Source organism: Neltuma alba, unplaced genomic scaffold, assembly GCF_004799145.2.
Source record: "Neltuma alba isolate B1F8T4 unplaced genomic scaffold, ASM479914v2 tig00003439_pilon, whole genome shotgun sequence".
Lineage (NCBI taxonomy): Eukaryota > Viridiplantae > Streptophyta > Magnoliopsida > Fabales > Fabaceae > Neltuma > Neltuma alba.
This window is the reverse complement of record NW_021633283.1, coordinates 50,435-72,924: the sequence shown is the minus strand read 5'-3', so window position 1 is coordinate 72,924 and position 22,490 is coordinate 50,435. Positions and strand designations below refer to the sequence as shown.

At 34.2% G+C, this 22,490-nt stretch overlaps 4 protein-coding genes across 4 annotated transcripts; 2 read left to right on the top strand and 2 right to left on the bottom strand.

Moving 5' to 3' along the window:
• Nucleotides 1-5,997: 5,997 nt before the first annotated feature.
• Nucleotides 5,998-7,158, top strand: LOC114741594 (formin-like protein 5). Its single transcript, XM_028929860.1, has one exon. The coding sequence runs from the start codon at nt 5,998-6,000 to the stop codon at nt 7,156-7,158; it is 1,161 nt and encodes a 386-aa protein (XP_028785693.1).
• Nucleotides 7,159-11,354: 4,196 nt separating this feature from the next.
• LOC114741593 (uncharacterized) lies at nt 11,355-11,975 on the bottom strand. Its single transcript, XM_028929859.1, has one exon. The coding sequence runs from the start codon at nt 11,973-11,975 to the stop codon at nt 11,355-11,357; it is 621 nt and encodes a 206-aa protein (XP_028785692.1).
• Nucleotides 11,976-12,099: 124 nt separating this feature from the next.
• Nucleotides 12,100-13,116, top strand: LOC114741592 (loricrin-like). Its single transcript, XM_028929858.1, has one exon. The coding sequence runs from the start codon at nt 12,100-12,102 to the stop codon at nt 13,114-13,116; it is 1,017 nt and encodes a 338-aa protein (XP_028785691.1).
• Nucleotides 13,117-17,615: 4,499 nt separating this feature from the next.
• LOC114741591 (probable E3 ubiquitin-protein ligase LOG2) lies at nt 17,616-18,661 on the bottom strand. Its single transcript, XM_028929857.1, has 2 exons — nt 18,382-18,661; nt 17,616-18,259 (listed from the first exon to the last, which is right to left on the bottom strand). Exons 1-2 carry the CDS (start codon nt 18,659-18,661, stop codon nt 17,616-17,618), a joined length of 924 nt encoding a protein of 307 aa, XP_028785690.1.
• Between the last annotated feature and the right edge of the window lie 3,829 nt (nt 18,662-22,490).

The following is a 22,490-nucleotide window of genomic DNA, read 5'->3' as shown; positions in this document are numbered from 1 at the left end:
ATGTATTTTTTTAAAAAAATATGCCCTTATTAATTAAAAGAATAAGTAAAAGATGTAATAAATGAATCAAAGAGTAAAGAGAATATATGAGGCTAAAGTTAAAACAAACTCATTAAATGTTTACACAAAAGTGAATTTTATCTTATAAAAAAAGCCCCTCTAGCAAAATTTGGCTTATATTTTGAACCGAATGGAGTAATTGCAATAAGCATTAGATATATTTTGCGATATAGTGAGAGAATATAAATTAATATGATGATGGAGTTTGGCACGATTAATAATGATAATATAAAAAATCATTCTAATTTTATAACAAATTTGGTGCTCTTAACTGTTATTACTAATACATCTAAATTAGTTAGAAACTTTTATAAAATGGATTGGAGGAATATAAGTCACTTCGCAAAAAAATCAATAGTATTAAATTCTTCTTTTTTCCAAAAATACCCTAATTAATTGTATCGCAGAGAGAGATTTTGGAAGAAAGAATAACTTTTTTGACCAGCGTTGGAAGAAAGAATAACTACAGTAATTAAGGTGCATTATATTGATATTAATTCGAGGGTAATATTGAAAAGTAGTAGTAATAATTTTTTGTACTTTTATAACGATACAAATAACTTTTAACTACTTCTGGTCTTCTGCTAATCCTTATGAAGTACTCCCTCCGTTTCTTATTATATGTTTCAAATAACTAATTCATGATAACGAACAATTAGTTAAAATCAATAAATAGGTTCAAAATATACTTTTGATTTCAAATATGCCTTTTGATTAAATAAAAAAAAGAATAAAAGAGAATGTGCTGGAAAACATGACTATAAAGAAATAAATAAGAGCAATATTGAAAAAAATGTATTAAATGTTAAGGCAAACCCAAATTGAAACATATAAAATAAACCACACCTCTTTTCAAATTAAAGCTTATAAATAGGACCGGACATAGTAATATGAGTGTTTTGTATGAAGGATTATAGTGATATTTAAATATGCTTCAATATAACTCATGATATTAATTTATAACCTTTCACGTAACTTGATATATATACCGACACACACACACACACACACACACATGAAATTGTTTATTTATTACCTTGAATTTGTACTACAGAATAGCATCTACTTGCATTTATCTGCAGGTTGCCAAGAAGCCTTCTCCCAGTTGGTTCGATCCAAACTACGATATATGCCATCAAGTTTTACCGACAAAAATATGAAGTGTTCCTTATATTCCACATCCGGATCGAACAACATGCAATCTGCACATATCTGATCAATTATGAAGAAGCACGTCGCCTTTTCGCTCACCGATGGAAAGAAATTGTACGATTTGTCTGGTTCAATCCCTGCTTCTGTCTGTCGGAAGCTTCCTACAACGAAGAATCTTGATGAGTTTGATGGCAGATCGTTGTGAATATCGATCGCCGTCAAGTTTATGTCTATGGTTTGATCATTATTGTTCCTACGTTAGTGGTGGACACCAATAGAACTTGTTGAGGTTTTCGCTGTAAGAATGAGGAAAAGAAGGGCTGATAAGTAGAGGGGAGTATGCATGATGCTTGATTTTCAGATGCAGAATTCTGTTGGACGATTCTTATAAATCTTCATGGTTGTTTCATTATATTATATACTCCTTTGGTCTTATTTATAATGTAGAGAGAGCAAATAATTTTTAGTCCTATTTATAGGGTGCTGAAAAGAAATTTTTTTACACAAATGTACAATCTTACCCTTCATTTATTATTGTGTTGATTTTGTTTACATGAGATATAATGTATATTAAATGATAAAATTGAAAATTTATTAAATTTTAAATTACAGTTAATAAAATTTAAGGTTTTCTTTGATCTGTGTGAAACATATTGAAAGTAACTTATAAATAGGACCAGAGAAGTATTACTTGATGTTGATACTGAATTTCTGGAACTAACAAACTCTTTTTATTGCTCTATTGCAAGCATTTAATGTCTCGTTTAATGTAATAAATGCAATAAACATATACCACTCCTGGTCATAAATGTAACCAAATGTAAGCCGGGAAAGCTTTGTTCGAAAAAATGAGCCGCTTGCAGTATATTTAATGTTTGTTTTCCAATCTTAATTCTCATTAGAATTTGGAAAGAGAAAAAAAGAAAGGAGGGATATCTATGAGTATATGACTATGAAAATGAGTTGCAAATAGAGAAAACTTTAACAAGAATAAAATTAAAAAATCTTGTCAATTTAATGCATTTCTTAGTATATGAGAATATGTTACAAATGACTTATATTAAAAATCATAGTGGTATACTATATATGTGTGTATGCTGTTCCACATTTTATTTTTAATTTTTAAAACATGCCTGAAATTTTAATCAATTTTTCTCATTTTTACCCCCTTTAATTACATTTTGCTCCCTCTGTCCCTTTTTATAAGCAATATTAGACTCTATCATGTGGATCAGGAAGTTAGTTCAAGACAATAAATAAGTAGAACTTGAAAGTTTTTTTCCCCAAATACCTTTATTTAAGGACGAGAGAAAGTATAAGAAAAAGAATAAAAAAATTATTATAATAAAGAGAATTATAAAATAGAGATAATGGGAATGGGGATGGAAAGAGATGATATTTTGGAAAATGTTATAATAAATATATTGGGTATTAAAATAAATAATTAATGGGGGGCAAATTAGAAAATTAGTTACAAAAATTTAAAATAACTTGTAATTGTTGCTTATATTTAGGGACAAAAAAGGATAATAGTTGTTGGTTATAAAAAAAGACGGAGTGAGTATATTATTGCATTAATTATCTCTCAAACATATTTTTTTCCTACTCATTCTCACTATCTTCATAAATAAGGATATTTTTTCAAATTCTGACCTTGTTCAAAGGGACTTAAATCCCTTCCATTGGACCTAACTATAGTTAATATGGGGTCTTGTGTGTTTATGTATGTGAAAATGTTATGCCTGCAGCTCTTATTGTCAAGATTAGGGACCCTCTTGTTCTGTTAGTTTTGAGCATATATTCAGAAAAGCCATCGACAAATGCACCGATTGGCTCGAACATCATGTTCCAGCCTGAAAACTTCAACATTAGGATTCTTTTCTTAATTCTGATTTGATTTGAATTTGTTGTCATTTCCACGTCATTGTCCATGTTCTTAAAATCATTTTTTTAAAAAAAAAAAAAGGTTATGCCTTAATTAGGGATCTTCTCTTGAATTTTCATAATTCTTCATTGTGTTTTGACCAGCCATAATTCTTCATTATTAGTTCAGTGTACATATGCACCCATTTACTGTTTTTAGGTATGCAAAAATAGCAACGTTACATTCAATATAAATTGACTTTGACCTTATATTATCATAAATTAATTCTTGTATGCATTGTATAAAAATAAAAATATCAATTACATTGCACGATTTAATTAAAGAACAAGAAGACTTGCTACCGATTCTTCTCATTTAATGTTCATCATAGCAATAAACACCATGCATGTACTTATAGACTATCTAAAATTTGATTTGGATGGTCAAATTTAAAATTTTTAATATGCCACTTTTTTAATGATAAATTTTTTTTATAAAAAAAAGACAGTTATAAGATTATCTTTATTTTAAATTATGTACTCCTCCGGTCCTTAATATAAGACCCATTTAACTAATTTGATTAGATTAAGGAAGTTAGGTAAGTTAGTTAATTATAAAAAATGTGACACGTTTTTCCTAAAACACCATAATCATCTTTCTTAATACCCCTCTCCCTCTTCTACACTTGATTATGATTGAGGAAATATCTATAGGGGTAATTTAGAGAAAATTGATAAATATAAGAAATGGGTCTTATATTTAGGACCAAAACCAACTCACCAATTGGGTCCTATATTAAAGACCGGAGGAGTATCTAATAAAATAAAAAAATAATTTAAAATATAAAAAATATTTAAATTAAATCTGAACCATCTAAAATAAATCTAGATGGTCTAAATTGGAATCTAGATCAGATACACACCTCGGGCTAACATACGATGTGCTGATCATCTCGCCAAGGAGGCGCCCATGCTTATGGAAGACATGACTATGGTGTGGCACCCACCAGCTGAATATTTATCTGGCCTTAGAGATAACTTAGAGTAGCTACTTCCGCTTTTACTAGTTCCTTTCAAGTTGTAATCTTGCTTTCTCATCCAAATTAAAATGAGCACTTTGTATTGTTTTTTTGCATGTGCATGGATGTGTTGTACATGGCTTAATGCTTATAGTTTAAAAACTAGATTCCCATTAAAGAATGTGTTTGGGGGACATGGGGCTTTTATAAATTTTCTCCCTCCATTTCAATTACTAGTATATTGTTTCTTTTTCTCTCTGGCAAAAAAAAAAAAACATATTGTTTCTTTTTCTTAACAACCCTCCGATTTATTAATTCAATTCAATGATAGAAAAATGAAATCGGGTCCGACTATACCAGATCGGACTTGCTGACCGGATCAAATCGGACTCATTCAGTCCAGTTTGACCCTGCATATTAATTAAAAATTACAACATATATAATCTATCATTTTCATTTGTTAAATAATTTATAAACTAACAACAACTTTTTGTAAATTACAACGACGTACAATTCCATTAGATCATATATATATATATATATATTACAAGGAGCCTTCTTGAATTTGAATTTTATTAAATCAGATACAATCATTTTTAGAAAAAATTGGGATAAATTTCTCATTGAGAAATTAATCAACAAATAATTCTTATTAAGGACTTCATGTAGCTTAATTTTCCGTATGTGCATTCATTTTCCATTTTCCCTTGTGTATTTTTTTGGGTGCCATTGAACTTTCATTATATGCAATCCATCCTTCCTATGTGCAAATTAGTTCCCTTGTCTAATACTTTATGCAAACCATTTTTTTGTGTGTAACTTAACTTCCCTTATGTACAATTTATTTTCTCTTGTGCAATTCATCATCCTGGAGAGCAATTCCTCAGTCACGTGGTATGTGTGTGGTTTAGGGTAGTGAATCAAGGATATCAAAATGCGGTGAAGGTGATTTTGGGATAAGGATGCTACCAGTGATAAAGTGGTGTTTTCTCAATGTTGGAAGCAAGGAAGGTCTTTGATTAGGGCTAAATTTAACGAGAAGAGCTTATGGCATTACCAAGAAAAGGAAGAAGACAATGAATTGGTGATAGAATCTAGAGATGAAATTTGCAAATTCCGTCACACCAAAAATCATTATAATTGATTACGGATTGGCCGGGTTGCAGGTTGTTTGCTTACCCCTAGCTCTCACTCCTATAAGAAGGAGAACACAAGTTCAAATCTAAAAAACACACTTGCTGAAATGGCTTGAGAAGATACTTTAAGTTATACCCGAAAAAAATTTAATGGTACTCATTGTTTTTATTTTCCATAAAATTATCTGAAAATTTGAGTTAGCATCTTTCAAAATTTAATTTATACGTTTTCCTTTAAAAATTGAAAAATAAAAATATGAATAATTAAATAAAAATTAGTCTCCACCTTCCATTCGCTGCCATTATAATGCGAAATGCGAATTCATTGCATATCTTAAAAATAAAATATACTTAGGCCAATATCTCTCTCTCTATAGATATATATGTATGTATGTATATTAGTGACTTTTATCGATATATATACACACGGGTTATATATGAAGAATTAAAGATAATGTTAGCCATTAAAAAAAAAAGTTACATAGAAATATAAATTTTTTTGTTAAAAAATATTATTTTGAATTTAGTGAAAAATAGTTGTAAATAAATGAGAGTAAAAGTTGATTGTCATGATCCAATAACCAAAGATCAAAGATTAAGATAAAAGAAGATAGAATGGAAGAAATTTAAATTTAATATAATGAATGATAACATATAAATACCCCTCCGGCCTCCGCCATTATGGGACCGATGTCAGAGAGCTTCTCTCTGTTTCATTCCACTTTCCGCCTTTCTTTCTTCTTCTTTCTCCCTCCACTTTCTCAACCATGAGCGCAGAAATTCGGTCCCACAAGCGACCAGCCATTGACCAGATGCCACCGCAGCCTAAACCACCGTCTATCTTACGACTGAAGGACGATTATGTACCGCCAGAACATGAACAATTGGTTCGACTTACTCTCGCTACAGGTTCTTCTTACCAGTCTCCGCCAAAAAAGCCACCGCCTCCTCCGCCTCTGAAGTCACCACCCCACCCGTCTCTTTTACAACTAATTCCTCCATCCTCCTCCGCCAACACCTCACGGTCACCACAACCGCCGCTTGAATCTCAACCCCACCCATCTTTCTTACAACTATTGTCTCAATTCTCCTCCTCATCAAGGTCCCCGCCGCAACCACCGTTTTCACTTGGTTTACCGTTATCCCAGCTACAGCCGCCAGCCTTACCTGTGCCGGCGCCACCGAAATCACAACCCCATCCGTCTCTTCTACTGCCTTCTTCCTCCTCACCGTACAGTGGACCGCCACCAGGATTCCATTTTTCAATGCCTTCATCCTCCCGTCAATTGCACATGGAGAACGTTTCAACCCAAAAACCGCAGGCGCAGCCATCCCCACCAGAACAACCGGAACCAGCAGATCAAATTCAACCACCAGAAGGTCAAGCTCATGGGTCTGGTGCCAGACGGGCACGTAACTACCAGAAGCCTGGATGGGAGTTGACCATAGAGCCACCATATCCATGGGCTTCAAACATGAGGGCAAAAGTTTTAAGCATTGACGAATTAATATCCAAGGATATCCTTGTGATAACTGGCGACGTTTATTGTAAGGAGTGCAAGAAGCAGTTCCAGATGCAGTACGATTTGCTTTCTAAGTTCTCCGAAGTCGTTAGCTTCCTAGTTGACGAAAACGACAAGATGCATAATCGAGCACCAGAGGTTTGGTTAAAACCTGAGGATTTAGACTGTAACTTGTGTAATAAAAGCAGATGTGTTCAACCAGTGATATCTGACAAGAAGAGAGGCACGAATTGGCTTTTTCTTTTTCTGGGACAAATGATTGGATTTTGCAATCTCCCTCATCTCAGGTACTTCTGCAAGCATACCGGCCATCACAGAACTGCGGCCAAAGATCGATTGGTTTATTTAGCTTTTATCACTTTACATTGTCAGTTAGATCCTGAAGCTTCTGATCTATATAATTAAAATGTAGCTAGCTGAGATATATAGGTCAGAGTATGCGTTTTCTTTTGCTTCCCTTTAAACAAGTTTATCTGATTTCGTATCATATATTTTGGTGAACCATTTTATTTTTGTGGTTCATGGCTACTATAAGCTAGTCCAGTTTATTTTGGCAGAAGTAGACGTTTCATACTCTAATACTTTAGGCTGTTCTCTTATTTCATTTTAGTTAGTTTTCTAATTTAATTTGTTCCAATCATTATTATTTTTTAAATTTAAACTTTATATCTCGACATTTGATAGTGTTTCATTAACATATAAAATAATAAAAACTAATAGTCTTAATTAGAAGACTAGATCAACCCTTTGAGTTTCCAAAGACTTAAATTTAATGAGCATCCTTCTTCTCATGCATGGAAACTATCCTTTCTCATGTGACTTTGCTCATGTTTGCCTCTAGCTAATATTGGAATCTTGATATATACTTTTAAAAATTAAATTACTCCAACAGATTTAAAGATAGATAAGATATCATTTTCTAGCTTCCAATTATCATTCAAAACAGTATATTATTAGAATCCTTAATATATTTTTGTTTAAGTAATAGCATCCAAGGCACATCAACACAGCAAATTATAAATAAATTTCCAGCACATAAGCATGTAAATATAACCCATATCATATATATACTAACAAGAGTTGGGTTTAACAGAAGTGACTAATCGGACACTTATTCCTATAATATATATATATATATATATATATAATAACCCCCATCATATCATTATAATCATTTAAGCATCCCATGATGTCCCTAAAACACAACCAACAGCACTTCATTCAAGAGAAGTGAATCATGTTAGAATTTATTTTCTTTATTAATTCAATTCAGTATATATGCAAGAAAACAAACATGTCAGGAATTTTGAAAAAAAATAAAAAAAAAGTTATATTATTAGCTCATAAACAGATTTAAAGATAGATAAGGTGTCTTTCTCTACTTCATCTTCATGCGTTGAAGATATTTTTTCTTGATAACACGGGATGAAGATATATTAAACAAGATAAATTAAGATTTCTTCTATGCATGACTGCATGAGTAATCAAATTAAAGAGATTGATAAGATTTATTTATTGTAGTTCATCCATTGAAAATAAGTATATATTGCAAAACCAGCTTCCAGAGAACTCTTCGTTTAATGATATCCCATGTTGGACGAGTTGTTGGACGTGGGTGGGTGTGTCCTTTCCCTTGAAACCAAAACTTGACAAACATGCCATTCACTCAAGTATAGTTAAATCGATAAATTTTTCGGTCAAAAATTTGAAAATTTTAAATTTAAAAATATCTAATCAATTATATATCTTATACTCTCGTGTAAGTTTAAAATATAAGTCATTTTAATTTCAACCTTCTATTGAAACTAAGAAAGAGTGATTAACTCATCAAATTTATCTTAAATTTGGGGAAAATCAACTTTAATTTTCCCTTATTCAAATATGCGCCTCACATCTCTCTTATTTCCCAATATATAATATATACAACCAATAAATTGAGATAAGATTGAAAAAGGTAATTTTTAATTTTTAAACAATATTATGAAGGAACCAGTTTCAACCCTCATCCACTACCATGGTGCTCTACAAATTTAGGCCATTTATATTCAATATAGATGATTGAGATTTCATTCGATGTACTCTTATTTTTTTCAAAATCTATTTGTTAAAATACTTTTTCCTTTAATAGATGCATAATTGAAATAAAAAATTCTTTTAACTATGAGTTTTTTAAAATATATATATTTTTTTAACTTAAAATTATCAGTTAAAAATTTTAAATTCGGACTATTCAAATTGTACTTGAATGAGCACCGTGATACTTACTCCGATCACCTGGTTCATCGTGAGTTTCTTCTAAAAGGCCCACTTGAACGTAATTCATGCGTAGAATATTAAATGATAAAACAAATTATCAAACACATACACAACCAACTAATACACACACACACAAACACAACATATATATATATATATATTCTTAATTAGCTCATGGAGACCAGTTATCTAAGAACTGCACTTTAAAGTTGGACGTTAGGTTAAGCTTTGGGGATGAATTTGAGCGATGATTAAAATTTTCGCAAAACTTCCTTGATTGATCTAAGAGTTGAGGCTCAAGACAGGCCACCACTCACAAAAAGAAAAACAGTCAATTAGCAACCGAAATCTGTTCGTCGTTAATCTATTGGAAATTTTATCACTAAATCAGCTTAGGAAGAGAAATTATATATTCTGTCGCTATTCTGTTGGTGACAGGATTTCATCGCTAAATTTCATTGCAAACCAATTCTATTACTAATTTTCATTGCTAACTGCATTTTTTAAAGTGATTGAAATTTATCTTTTGATCAAGAGAAAATCATCGGAAAATTATCGAAGTTCATGAAGGGCCTTCATATCAAGTTCAAGATTGTTCTAGTTTTTAATGTCACTTTTAACTACTATAATGATATTTTCCCTCATTGTTGTTCTACTGAATAATTTTAGGTTTTTATTATCTTGAAATTTTGTCCTTTTTTAATTTGAAATTTTTTTCCAGTCAAGTTTACAGGTATTCGAATTTGAGACTTGATTGATTTGTCCAATTTAGATCAATAATTTTTTTAAGGGAGAACTGCAATTAGGTTCTATTCAAGGGAATTAAATACAAAAATGTCCCTTGAAATCATGAAATTATTCTGAAGTCTCAAGGGACCTTTTTGCAATAAATTTTATTATTTAATTACCAAATTACCCTTTTTTAAAAAAAAATTTATATTGACAACTGAAAGAGCAGTGGTTAACAACTCAAGGTGCAAGAATTGACAACTATCACGGCTGGTTTGACAACACATTTTCTCAGCATATCACACCATAAGTTGTCAAACCAGCCACGATAGTTGTCAATCCTTGTACCCTGAGTTATCAACCACTGCTCTTTCAGTTGTCAATACAAACTTTAAAAAAAAAAAAAAGGTAATTTGGTAAGTAAATAAATAAAATTTAATACAAAAAAAATTTTAGGACTTTAAAATAATTTCATGATTTCAAGGGACCTTTTTGTATTTAATTCCCTTGAATGGGACCTAATTGCCATTTCCCCTTTGTTTAATTTTAAAAATATAAATTTTGTGTTTTTTTTAAAATTACAAATTACATATATATGTATATATAGATACAAGTTCTAAAAATGAATTACGTATTGTCAAGTCATTAAATATCTACAAGATTATTTGTGCGCGTACTTAATTTAGTTTGAAACGTTTGGATGAAAGCATCGTGTTCGGAATGACTGTACTAATCACCTCGCTGCGGCCACATATTCTGCTATTTCAGTGATGGGCATAATATATTTTTGGCCAAATAACTTAATTTATTTTTCATAAATATATATGCACACACTACCTTGTCTTTAATATAAAACCCAATTGACTAGTTTGAAAATTTTAAGAAAGTTACTGAATTACTTAATTATAACATAGTACATGATCTCTCCAAAATACTTATATAGATCATTAGATTATACTACTACATTAACTTATAAGTAAAACAAATTAGTTTAGAAAAATAATAAATATAAATAGTTTAAAGCAATTTAATAACATTATTAATTTTTTTCAAATTAGTCAATGATGGTCTTATATTAAGCATTGGAATTAGTACAGATTTTTCAAAATGATGAAGCAATATGGACAGTGGCAAAAACTGGTAGGCATGCAGTCAAGAGAGGCTACTATGATGCTAAGTTGTCTAGCTCCATCAACAATTTCGTGATTTATTTACTTTCATCATGTATTCTAATTAAAGATTAACATAAAACCTTTAAAAATGTGTAAATAAATATTTAGGTATATGAATAAAGAATTTGGTTAGGCATTAGAAAATTCTCTAAATTAAATATATAATTCTAAATAATAATCAACATTATGGGATTTAAATCATATCATGTTGGGTTCTGAAATTTCAAATAATATGGAGGGAATATGGAGACCACTAGAGTCCATACATCCTTTTTTAAACGTTAATCTTAAGTCGTACTTAATCCTTATATGGAACTTGTCATTGACAATCCTAAACATTGAAAAACAAAGCATACACTCACTGGGATATACTCTCGGATCTAATTGAAACTAACCACAAACAAAACAAGCTGAAACAAAAAGCCCAATCAATCCAAAAGCTGCTTATTGATTGTATAGATCATAAGCTTTTTGATCTAATTGACAGTGTAAAGCGGTATAAGCTAACTTAACCAATGGATCTTTGGCTTCACTTGTGGGAAGGTTGTTATGCTTGCAGAAGTACTTGAGATGAGCGAGATTGCAATATCCAATCATTTGTCCCAGAAACAGAAAAAGCCAATTCGTCTCTCTCTTCTTCCCAGAGATCACTGGTTGAACACACTTCCTTCTGCCACACAGCTTACAGTCTTTTATCACATCATGCATATTGTCGTTACCATTCACCAGGAAGCTAACAACATCATAGAACTTGGATGGAAAATCGTACTCAATCTGGAACTGCTTCTTGCACTCCATACAGTGAACGTCACCACTTATTACGATGATATTCTTGGATATTAATTCCTCCAGGCTTAAAACTTTTGCCCTCATGTTTGAAGCCCATGGGTATGGTGGCTGTATGGTTGGCTCCCATGCCGGCTTATTGTCGTTACGTGCACGTCCGGCACCGAACCGATGAGCTTGGGCTTCTGATGGTGGAGCTAGTTCTGCTGGTGATATCTGCGCCGGCCACTTTAGGGTAGAACCGTTGTCTCTGTGCGATTGACGGGAGGATGAAGGCATTGAAAAATGGAATCCTGGCGGTGGTTCTGTATACTGGGAGGAAGATGAAGGGATTAAAAGAGACGGATGGGGTTGTGATGTGGGTGGTGCGGGCGCTGGTAGGAATGGCCGCTGTTGGATAAAGATGCTATTCGGAGCAGGTTCAATATATTGTGAGGACGATGAACGCCATAAAAGAGACGGATGGGGTTCTGATATCGGTGGCGCCGGCCCTGGTATTAATGGCGGCTGTCGGATAAAGATGCTATTCGGCTCTGATTCTATATACCGTGAGGAAGACGGAGGCAGTAAAAGACAAGGAGGATGGGGTTGTGATATGGGTGACGCCGGCGCTAGTAGGAATGGCGGCTGTTGGATAAAGATGCTATTCGGCTCAGCTGATTCTATATACTGTGAGGACGATGAAGGCAGTAAAAGACGGGAAGGATGGCGTTCTGATATAGGTGACGCCGGCGCTGGTAGGAATGGCCGCTGTTGGATGAAGATGCTATTCGGCGCGGGTTCTATATATTGTGAGCACGATGAACGCCATAAAAGAGACGGATGGGGTTCTGATATCGGTGGCGCCGGCCCTGGTAGTAGTGGCGGCTGTCGGATAAAGATGCTATTCGGCTCTGATTCTATATACCGTGAGGAAGACGGAGGCAGTAAAAGACAAGGAGGATGGGGTTGTGATATGGGTGACGCCGGCGCTAGTAGGAATGGCGGCTGTTGGATAAAGATGCTATTCGGCTCTGATTCTATATACTGTAAGGACGATGAAGGCAGTAAAAGACGGGAAGGATGGCGTTCTGATATAGGTGACGCTGGTGCTAGTAGGAATGGCAGCTGTTGGATAAAGATGCCATTCGGCGCTGGTTCTGTGTACTGTGAGGACGATGAAGGCAGTAAAAGAGACGGATGGGGCTGTGATATGGGTGGCGCCGGCGCTGGTAGGAATGGTGGCTGTTGGATAAAGATGCTATTCGGCGCTGGTTCTATATACTGTGAGGACGATGAAGGCAGTAAAAGAGACGGATGGGGTTGTGATATGGGTGGCGCCGGCGCTGGTAGGGATGGTGGCTGTTGGATAAAGATGCTATTCGTCGCTGATTCTATATACTGTGAGGACGATGAATGCAGTAAAAGACAAGGAGGATGAAGTTCTGATATGGGTAATGCCCGCGCTGGTAGGAATGGCGGTTGTTGGATAAAGATGCTATTTCGCTGGGATGACGGTAAAGCAAGGCAACACTGTAGTTGAGGCGGTGGTTCCGATGATCGTGAGTAGGAGGAGGATGGAGGCATTTGTTGAAGAAGAAACGGAAAGGGTGGTGATTCCGGAGGAGGCGGTGGGTTTTGTGGCGGGGACTGGTAATTAGAGCCTGGTGCTAGAGTAACCAATTCTTGGCGTTCTGGTTCCACATATTCGTCCCTTAGGCGCAAGATAGATGGTGGTTCCGGCGGCGGCTGCTGGTCAGTGGAACCTGTGTGTTCTCCTGGACGCTCCATCTTCGATCCCTCCGCCCTTGCTTCGCCGTTTCTGCTTTTCAAGATCGAATCTGACTCTTTGTAATTAATAATTACCGTCGGGGATCGCAGTCAGTGACAATCTTTCAGTTTTCTTGGAACAAGAAATGCCGCAAAGAATCTGGGAAGAGTAGAATCGTTTTTCTTCCTTACGGAAATCTGAAAATTCCAAATGAAACGAATGATCTTGGAAGCACAGTGCGAGACGACCATTAAGAATTGAAAGAAGGTTGAGGATAGATACCGGCGAGATTAACAACGGATAAAATAAGTTGGCGGACTCTGGTAATCGGCGCCGGCGGAATTAATCAGATTATGGGCGGCGAGATTCTTGACTGAGCTGTATAAGTTCACGGGGAAGACCTCTTCGTCCCTACTCGCTAATCCCCAACTCAATCTTGCTGAGACATTTTGACGAAATTTCATGTGTTTATATGTGTGTGTGTGTGTGTGTATGCGCATAGATGTTTGAATGTATAGAGACACGCACTCCCTGGCTCATTTTTTAATAACGTCATCACAACTATGAAAAATATTTTTATTTGTCTTAATAATATTTAATGATAATATTTATTTTTTGTTAAAATATAATTGATACAATATTATTTTTTTTATTTTAATTTTTACAAGTTTAGTGACTTTATGGCACAAGGCCGCCAGCTAAATAACTTCATTTTATTCTTATTTTAATTGGATTAATACAAATATAATTGACGGGAAGTCATCGCATTATGATTAATTTTTTTTAACAGTTCAAGCCAATTATTTCTGTTTAGATATGCCTTACTTTCCCTTAAGATATATGCTATAGCCACGCAATGTGGTGGAAAATTGGAAATATATCGAAATAACTATATACCCTTTATACATGATGGTAAGTCTCAAAAATACTTCTCTTGCCTTTAATGCAGAAGGCAATTAATTAATTTAAGGAAAATAAGTAAAAATTAATAGGAAAAATGATTAAAAGAATACATGTTAAATTTTAAAATTACAAATAGATGATTTTGACATGTTAAAATCATTGCAAAAATAGTCAAAACCATTATAACAATAGCCAGCATCACTTGTCTTTTTAAAATTTAACAGGTGTTTTTTTGGGTCATTTTTCCAAATTAATATGTCATTTAATAGCATGCTATTTTTCCATTTAATAACATGCTATATCTTGAAGAACTCCGATAATGAGGACTCTCATGACAGCTTTTTTTTTAGGTGTGGACTTGACCTTTTGCTTGGCTTTTACGCCCGTTCGAGCAAGCTCTTGTAGCCAAAGAATGAAATTTTCTTTTGCCTAGCCTATTGTGCAGCATGGTTAGCCATTAATTGCTAGTCTTATGCGGGTGTCCTTCAAATTAATTGGGTTCTTTTTCGGACCTGGCTTCTCTCAGCTGACAAGGTCCCTCCGCTGCCCTCCTCTACCCAAAACACTGCCGTTTTGGGTGCAAAATCAGGGGAGCTGATTGCTTTTTTTTTTTTTTTTGTATTCCCTTTTTTTTGTATTTTTGTTTTTTTTTAAAGCCAGGTCACTAAAAAAATATTTTATAATACTGAATGTAAAAAAAATTATTTTAGGATATTTGATGCTTATGAAAAAAATGTTTTAAAATGCTAAATGTATCAAAAAATATTTTAGAGTATTAAGTGTACCAAAAATTATTATGAGACATTAGGTGCTACCAAAAAAATATTTTAGATGCTACTAAAAAAAAAAGGAATACAAAAAAAAAAGGCAATCAGCTCCCCTCATTTTGCACCCAAAACGGCAGTGTTTTGGGTAGAGGAGGGCAGCGGAGGGACCTTGTCAGCGGAGAGAAGCCAGGTCCGTTCTTTTCCCACCACTTCATCTTTCGAAATTACTCCTCCGGTCCTTAATATAAGACCCAATTCTTGAGTTGGTTTTGGTCCTAAATATAAGACCCATTTCTCATATTTATTAATTTTCTCTAAATTACCCCTATGGATACCCCCTCAGTTATAGTCAAGTAGAAGAGGAAGATGAGGTATTAAGAAAGATGATTATGGTGTTTTAGGAAAAATGTGTGATTTTTCTTATAATTAGCTAACTTACCTAACTTCCTTAATCTAATCAAATTAGTTAAATAGGTCTTATATTAAGGACCGGAGGAGTACTAAATTGTGATATTCAAGTTGACCATGTGTCTGTCACCAATAGTATAAGTGTTGGTTGATTTGCTATTGTTGTTTTCCTTCTGACTAAATTTAGTTAATAACTATGATTATGGGAGTACTCAATTAGTGCTCATCATATTCATAGCAATGAATACCGTGTATTTATCCTTGTAATGCAATCTAGATCATCCAAAAATTGATATGGATAATTTAGATTTAAGATTTTTAGTGTGCAATTTTTAAATAATAAATTTATTTTTTTCAAAAAATATGTTAGTTATAAGATTATTTTTATTTTAAATTCTATATTTATTAAAACAAAAAATTAATAAAAATATATTTAACAAATTAAATTCAATACAGACCATCTAATATCCATCTGGATGGTCCAAATTACAATGAGTAATTCATGCTTTCATTGCAATAAGCATGACATGTGCTCCTGTGATTATGTATGGTACTTTGATAATTTTATTTTATGAAGGAAAAAAAAATGAAACCTTGATTTGTGACTTAGAAAATCAATACTACAACATGACTTTACCGATTTTACATTCTAAAATTTGATTATCGCGTATTCTAAAATGTATTTAATCTGATCTTTATTTATCTCTTTATCTTGATTAACAAAAACTAAATTAAATTATAAACTTTCTGGTCAAAAAAAAAATTAAATTATAAACTAAAAAGGAAACGAATTAAAGTTTATTTTGAAACTTAAGACTCTTTGTTCTACCTGGAAGGAAATTAAAATTTGAAAAAATTTTACCGGCAAATATGATTTCATTATATAGAGTCGAAATACAAAACACCAATACAAGACTCAAGGAAATTGGATCAAAGAAGGACCAACAAAGCAATTTACAAGCGAACAAAGAAAGAAATGGCAATAGAAATATATAAAAACCCATCTTCTTTGAGCCTATCCTCTTCGAAGCCAATGTTCTATCAGGCCAATATCATGATTCAAGATTAATATAAAACCTTGGAAAATGTGAAAAAATTTAGGTATATGTCTCCAAAAAAAAAAGTAGGTATATGAATAAAGAATTTAGTTAAGCATTAGAAAATTCTCCAAATTAAATTTATAATCCTAAATATTATTCTAACAAGGGATTTAAATCATATAGATCTATGTTTAATTTGGTTTTGAAATTCCAAACAAGGAGGGACAACCGAGAATGACATATGAAGACCGCTAGAGTAGTCCAAAGATCTTTTCTAACATTATTATTTCTTGTCAATTTATCATATTGTCCCCCTCCTCCTTTATGAAAAATAACTGTTACTACTCAGCTTGTAATTCTCATTACTCATTAGTTATAGTTAAAGTTATTTCTTGCCATAACTAACTCATTGAGCTTCAATACCGAGAAATACTCGATTTCTGAAAAGCAGTTGTAGTCCCTCTAGTCCATGATATAAAAAGTCGGTTAACTTTTCTCACATTCTAAAAAATGAAAATTTAGTTATTAAATATTCATTAAAATGATAAAATTTTCCTATCTTACTCCTAAAAAATTACAAAGTTGCTTTCAATGTTACACTTTTATTCTCTCTCATCTCTCTCCTATATTTAATATGGGCAAAAGTGAAAAAAAAATCACATTAATTATGTGGACAACGTCATACAATTTGGACCATAATTTTCTGCCAATCGATGTCTTATATTGTTGGACCGGAAGGAGTAATTGAACCTGTAATTATCATTAACTAATAATCAAAATCCTTAAGCCTTATATGGATCTCCTCATTGACTTCCAGGTGAGTACTAATCCTAAACATTGAGTAATAATCCTGAACATTGAAAATCAAAGCATACTCTCACTTATGTGTGTGTGTGTGTGTGTGTGTGTGTATCCAAGCTAATTATAGATCTGAAGCTCTCGCGTCGAGCTAGTTATTGAAACCAAAAATAAACTGTATCAGTAGCACATTAAGATGAAAGAAAAAGGCCTAAACCTTGAGAAACAGTGCATACATGGATCCAAAAGCTAGCTAGTTATTATACAGATCAGAAGCTTTGCTGGGATCTAATTGAGAGTGCAAAGTGGCATATGCTGAATAAACCAATCGATCTTTGGCTGCAGTTCTATGTTTGTCGTTATGCTTGCAGAAGTACCAGAGATGATAGAGATTGCAACATCCAATCATTTGCCCCAAAAACAGAAAAAGCCAATTCGTGTTTCTCTTCTTGCAGGGGATCACTGGTTGAACACACTTTTTTCTATCACACAACTTACAGTCTAAGCCCTCAGGTTTTAACCAAACATCTGGTGCTCGATTATGCATGCCTCCCATATTCCCAGCTATGAAGCTAACAACTTCAGAGAACTTGGATGGCAAATCGTACTCCATCTGGAACTGCTTCTTGCACTCCTTACAATAAACCTCCCCACTTATTACGATCATATTCTTGGATATTAATTCCTCCATGCTTAAAACCTTTGCCCTAATGTTTGAAGCCCATGGATATGGTGGCTTTATGGTGGGCTCCCATCCTGGCTTCTTGTAGTTACGTGGACGTCTGGCACTGGGCCGACGATGAGCTTGGCCTTCTGATGTTTCATCTGCCGGTGGCTGTGAGAAGGATGAAGGCAGTAAAACAGACGGATGGAGTTGTGATATGGGTGGCGCCGGCGCTAGAAGGAATAGAGGCTGTAAGTTAGAGATGTTATTAAACTGGGATGACGGTAAAGCAATGAAACGCTGTGGTTCCGGTGATTGAGAGGAGAATGAGACAATAGTTGTAAGAAAGAAAGACGGGGTTGTGATTGAGGCGGTGGTTCCGATGATCGTGCGAAGGAGGAGGATGGAGGCATTAGTTGTAGAAGAGACGGATGGGGTGGAAATTCCGGGGGAGGAGGAGGAGGCGGTGGCTTTTGTGGTGGCGACTGGTAATTAGAACCAGTTGCGAGAGTAAGTCGAACCAATTCTTCGTGCTCTGGTGCCACATATTCGTCCTTTAGGCGCAAGATAGACGGTGGTTCCGGCCGCGGCTGCTGGTCAGTGGAACCGGCGTGATCTTCTGAATTCTGAATCATCGATCCTTCTGACAATTCCGCCCTCTTGCCGTTTATCGAATTTGAATCTTTGTAATTAATAATTACCGTCGGGGATGGCAGTCGAGGATAATCTTTACATTATCTTGGAACAAGAAATGCCACAAAGAATCGTTCTTCCTCTTACGGCAATCTGAAAATTCGAAAGGAAACGAATGATCTCGGAAACACAATGCAAGACGACCTTTAAGAAATGAAAGAAGGTTGAGGATAGATACCAGGGGGAGATTAACAACGGATAAAATAGGTCGGCAGACTCTGGTAATCGGCGCCGGTGGAATTAATCAGATTATGGGCAGCGAAATTCTTGATTGAGTTGTATAAATTCACGGGGAAGACGTCTTCCTTCCTGCTCGCTAATCACCAGCTACCAGCTCTTCAATCTTTCTGAGACATTTTGAGGAACTTTGTTGTGTTTGATATATACACACAAACATGGGTGGTAAAATTTATAGGGACAGACGCTCCGTGACTCATTTTTAATTACCTCATCACAAATAGGAAAATTAGCAGCAAAGTATATTGTTAAGTTACTAAATATGGTAAAATATTAATAATAATAAATATTTTCATTTATTTTTAAAAATATTTAATTATAATAATGTTTGGTGTAAAATATAATTGATGCAATATTATTTTATTATTTTATTTATTTTAATGTTTACATTTATAATTATAAAGTATAAAAAATAGTATATGAAAATAAATAATAAATAATAATTATAAATTTGATCCTAATTAGCTGTTTTCAAACCAGTTTACAAATTATTTTATTTTTCAAATAACAGAAATTCTTAAGAAAAGGTTGCTGACTAGTTTTTGTATTATATTGTATTTTTTAAATTTTACTTTATTTTAAATAGTAAATTTATAAGAAACCATTATAAGTTTACTGACATTATGGCACAGGCCAAGGCCACCAGCTAAATAACTTCATTTTATTCTTATTTTCTATTGATATAAATATAATTGACAGGTTGCGTTATCATTATTTTTTTTATAGTTCAAGCCAATTATTTGTAATTAGATATGCCATAGTTTCCCTTAAGATACATGCTATTGCTATACAACGTGCTGGAAATAAATCTGAATAAGCACATACCCTTTATACATAATGGTAAGTCCCAAAAAATACTTCTCCCGTCTTTAGAGAAGCCACTTAATTAATTTAAAGAAAATAAGGAAACTAAGTAAAAATCACTACCTCTGATCCTAATTATAACAGCTTATTTATAGTCTATAAACGAAGTCTTATAATTAGAATCAGAGATAATAACATGTTATTTAACATGCTATTTAGCTCATTCCTTGCAACTCACAAGATTGCTAATCTCACGACAACAACCGGATCAATGAGTGGAACTATTAACTTTTGAGGTGTCAACTTCACCTTTTGCTTGGCTTTTACACCCATTCGAACAAGTTTTTTCGGTCAAAAAAAATTTTTTTTTTTTTTTGCTTAGCCTGTTGTGTAAATTTTGTCAAGAGGGAAGGATACTGTTGCACCTCCCTAATCGTTTCAGACTTCCTCTACTGTCCCCTTAACTTGATCCTTTTTGATCGATTTGCTAGTGGTGGATTGTTGATCACCTAGAGGGTACATTTGACCATCCATCAGCTATAATGTGAAGGCTGGTTAGAAAACATTCTTGCCAAAAAAAAAAGAAATTTATTGGGAATCATTGAGTGAATTGAATTCCTAATTAGAAAAGCCAACTTGCTTGCGGGTTGGTTAGCCAATATTACTGGTCTTAAGTGGGTGTCTATTAAATTAGGTTCTTTGCGCACTACCAATTATGCGAAGCTCAAGAAAACCTAATCAAACCAACATAGAAGCATGAATCTATCATAAAACATAAACGTAATTATAAACACACAAAAATAAGAGAGAAGCATATGATGCTCCTCTATGTAACTGATCAGTCAGCAAAACAAAATTGTATCTGCACAAATAATTAATGGAGGGTCAAGCTGCAATCATATGGTAGTTACGTGATAAACCCTTAATGAACAAAATAAGGAATTAACTACAAACGAAACCCTAGCTAATTACAGTCAGTCACATATCCTAATCGTTTCTTCCATCTGAACCGAATTTGACTCGGACAATGAGATTCTTGGCAGAACAGCAACGCTTTCTTCCATCTTCATCACGCGCCGAGACGGAGCGTGGGCTTATTCCATCCTTGCTTTCACAGGTACCAGTACAGTCTTCTTCTTCTTCTTCTCCGGTCAACAGAGGAACGTTCAGATCAGGGAGGAGAAAAGGACCTGAAGATTCAGCACAAGACTGTTTGACCTTCTTCCTCTGCGACGATCTTCTGTCATTATCAACAAGTCTCGAGGAGGGATTCCGATGATGATGATGATGATGATTCTGCGATGTTTTTGATGACCTCTTCAGGGTGATTTTTCTGATGTTCTTGGAATTTGGGAACGGAAGAGGCGTTTTCCGGCGACTCAGCGGAGTGGGCCTGCGCATTGATGGCTTCTTCTTGGAGCCCCAGGAGAAAGGAAACATGCCTCGAGCCTCAGAATGGTCGATCAAAATAGGAAATCGAAGCAAAATGCGAGCGACTTCCAGTTCATCAGTCTCATCAAAAGCCATATCAGGAGCGAACTAACGAAATATGATTTTGAGTCGTGAGAGCAAAAGGAAGGGATTCGTGGTTAATTTCGATCGGTGGGGGTAGGGCACCTCGCACTCAGGGATCGATCTCACTTATAGTCAAAGTCAATGCACGTGAGACCCCAAGCGTCAGCAAATATCTTCCGAAGTTTTAGTAGGTGGGCCCACTCTTTATTGACTAAACAATATTATTTTTTGACCAAAGGTAAGTAGTGGTATTAGCGATTCTTTAATTAGTTGAAAATGCTTTCAAATGTTTTTTCAAATTATTTTATCGAATAATTTATAGATAATATGAAATATTTCTCTACTCCATCTATTATTAATTAATTATATGTAAATTAAATTGATAAATTTTTTGGTCAAACAAATTTGGAAATTCCAAATTTAAAAACAATTAAGTATATACATCTTGTACTTGTTCCCTCCAAAACGTAACCCCCTCTTCAACTCCCTCACCAAAACTAAATTAACTCACTAAATCTATCTTAAATTAAAATAAATTTTCAACTTTTTCCTCATTCAAACATGCACCTCACACCCCTCTAATTATTTCTCAATGACCAAATTATACAACCAATAAATAGAGGTAAAATTGATAAGTGGTAATAAATAACTTTCGAGTGAGTTATATTATGAAAAGTAAAATATTCTAACCACTCTTTCTATTTTGCCATTTTGATAACGTCGTTAAAGAATATTTTGAAACAATTCTTGTGGTATGTGTTTTAATTAAAAATTATATTAAAATAAATCTTGTTTGCGAATTTACCTCTCATTATACTTGTGGCTCCCAAATCCTAGGCTGCAGAATCTATAATCCAAGGGCTACTGCCATATTTTCCCCTGGCTGATGATTCGTGTGCTTTTACTGCTCTTCCTGACGACTGAGGTGCTTTGCTAACTTAATCGGAGTAGATGTGCCCAGTCTTTTTACAATGTCCACATTTTGACTTGTCCCGTTTGCGATCTCTCCGATCAGAGTAGCCTTTGGTGGTTTGTGCTTGGAATGCTGCCTCTTCAATGACTGGTTTTCCCACGCATGGCTCATATTTGCCCTCTCTTACGTTGCTCGTCTTCTGCCACCAGCTGGTAAGCTACGCATTGCCCAATCTTGTTGTAGGCTCTGTGCTAAGTACTTGAGTTCTCACAGCTCCAAATGTTTCGTCTGATCCCATCACA

Coding starts and splice junctions, on each gene's coding strand:
- LOC114741593 (XM_028929859.1), bottom strand. CDS start 11,975: ATGCCTTCATCCTCCCGTCAATCGCACAGAGACAACGGTTCTACCCTA.
- LOC114741594 (XM_028929860.1), top strand. CDS start 5,998: ATGAGCGCAGAAATTCGGTCCCACAAGCGACCAGCCATTGACCAGATG.
- LOC114741591 (XM_028929857.1), bottom strand. CDS start 18,661: ATGATTCAGAATTCAGAAGATCACGCCGGTTCCACTGACCAGCAGCCG. Junction 18,260..18,381: donor ACCGCCTCAATCACAACCCC/GTCTTTCTTTCT, acceptor TATTCCTTCTAG/CGCCGGCGCCACCCATATCA.
- LOC114741592 (XM_028929858.1), top strand. CDS start 12,100: ATGCTATTCGGAGCAGGTTCAATATATTGTGAGGACGATGAACGCCAT.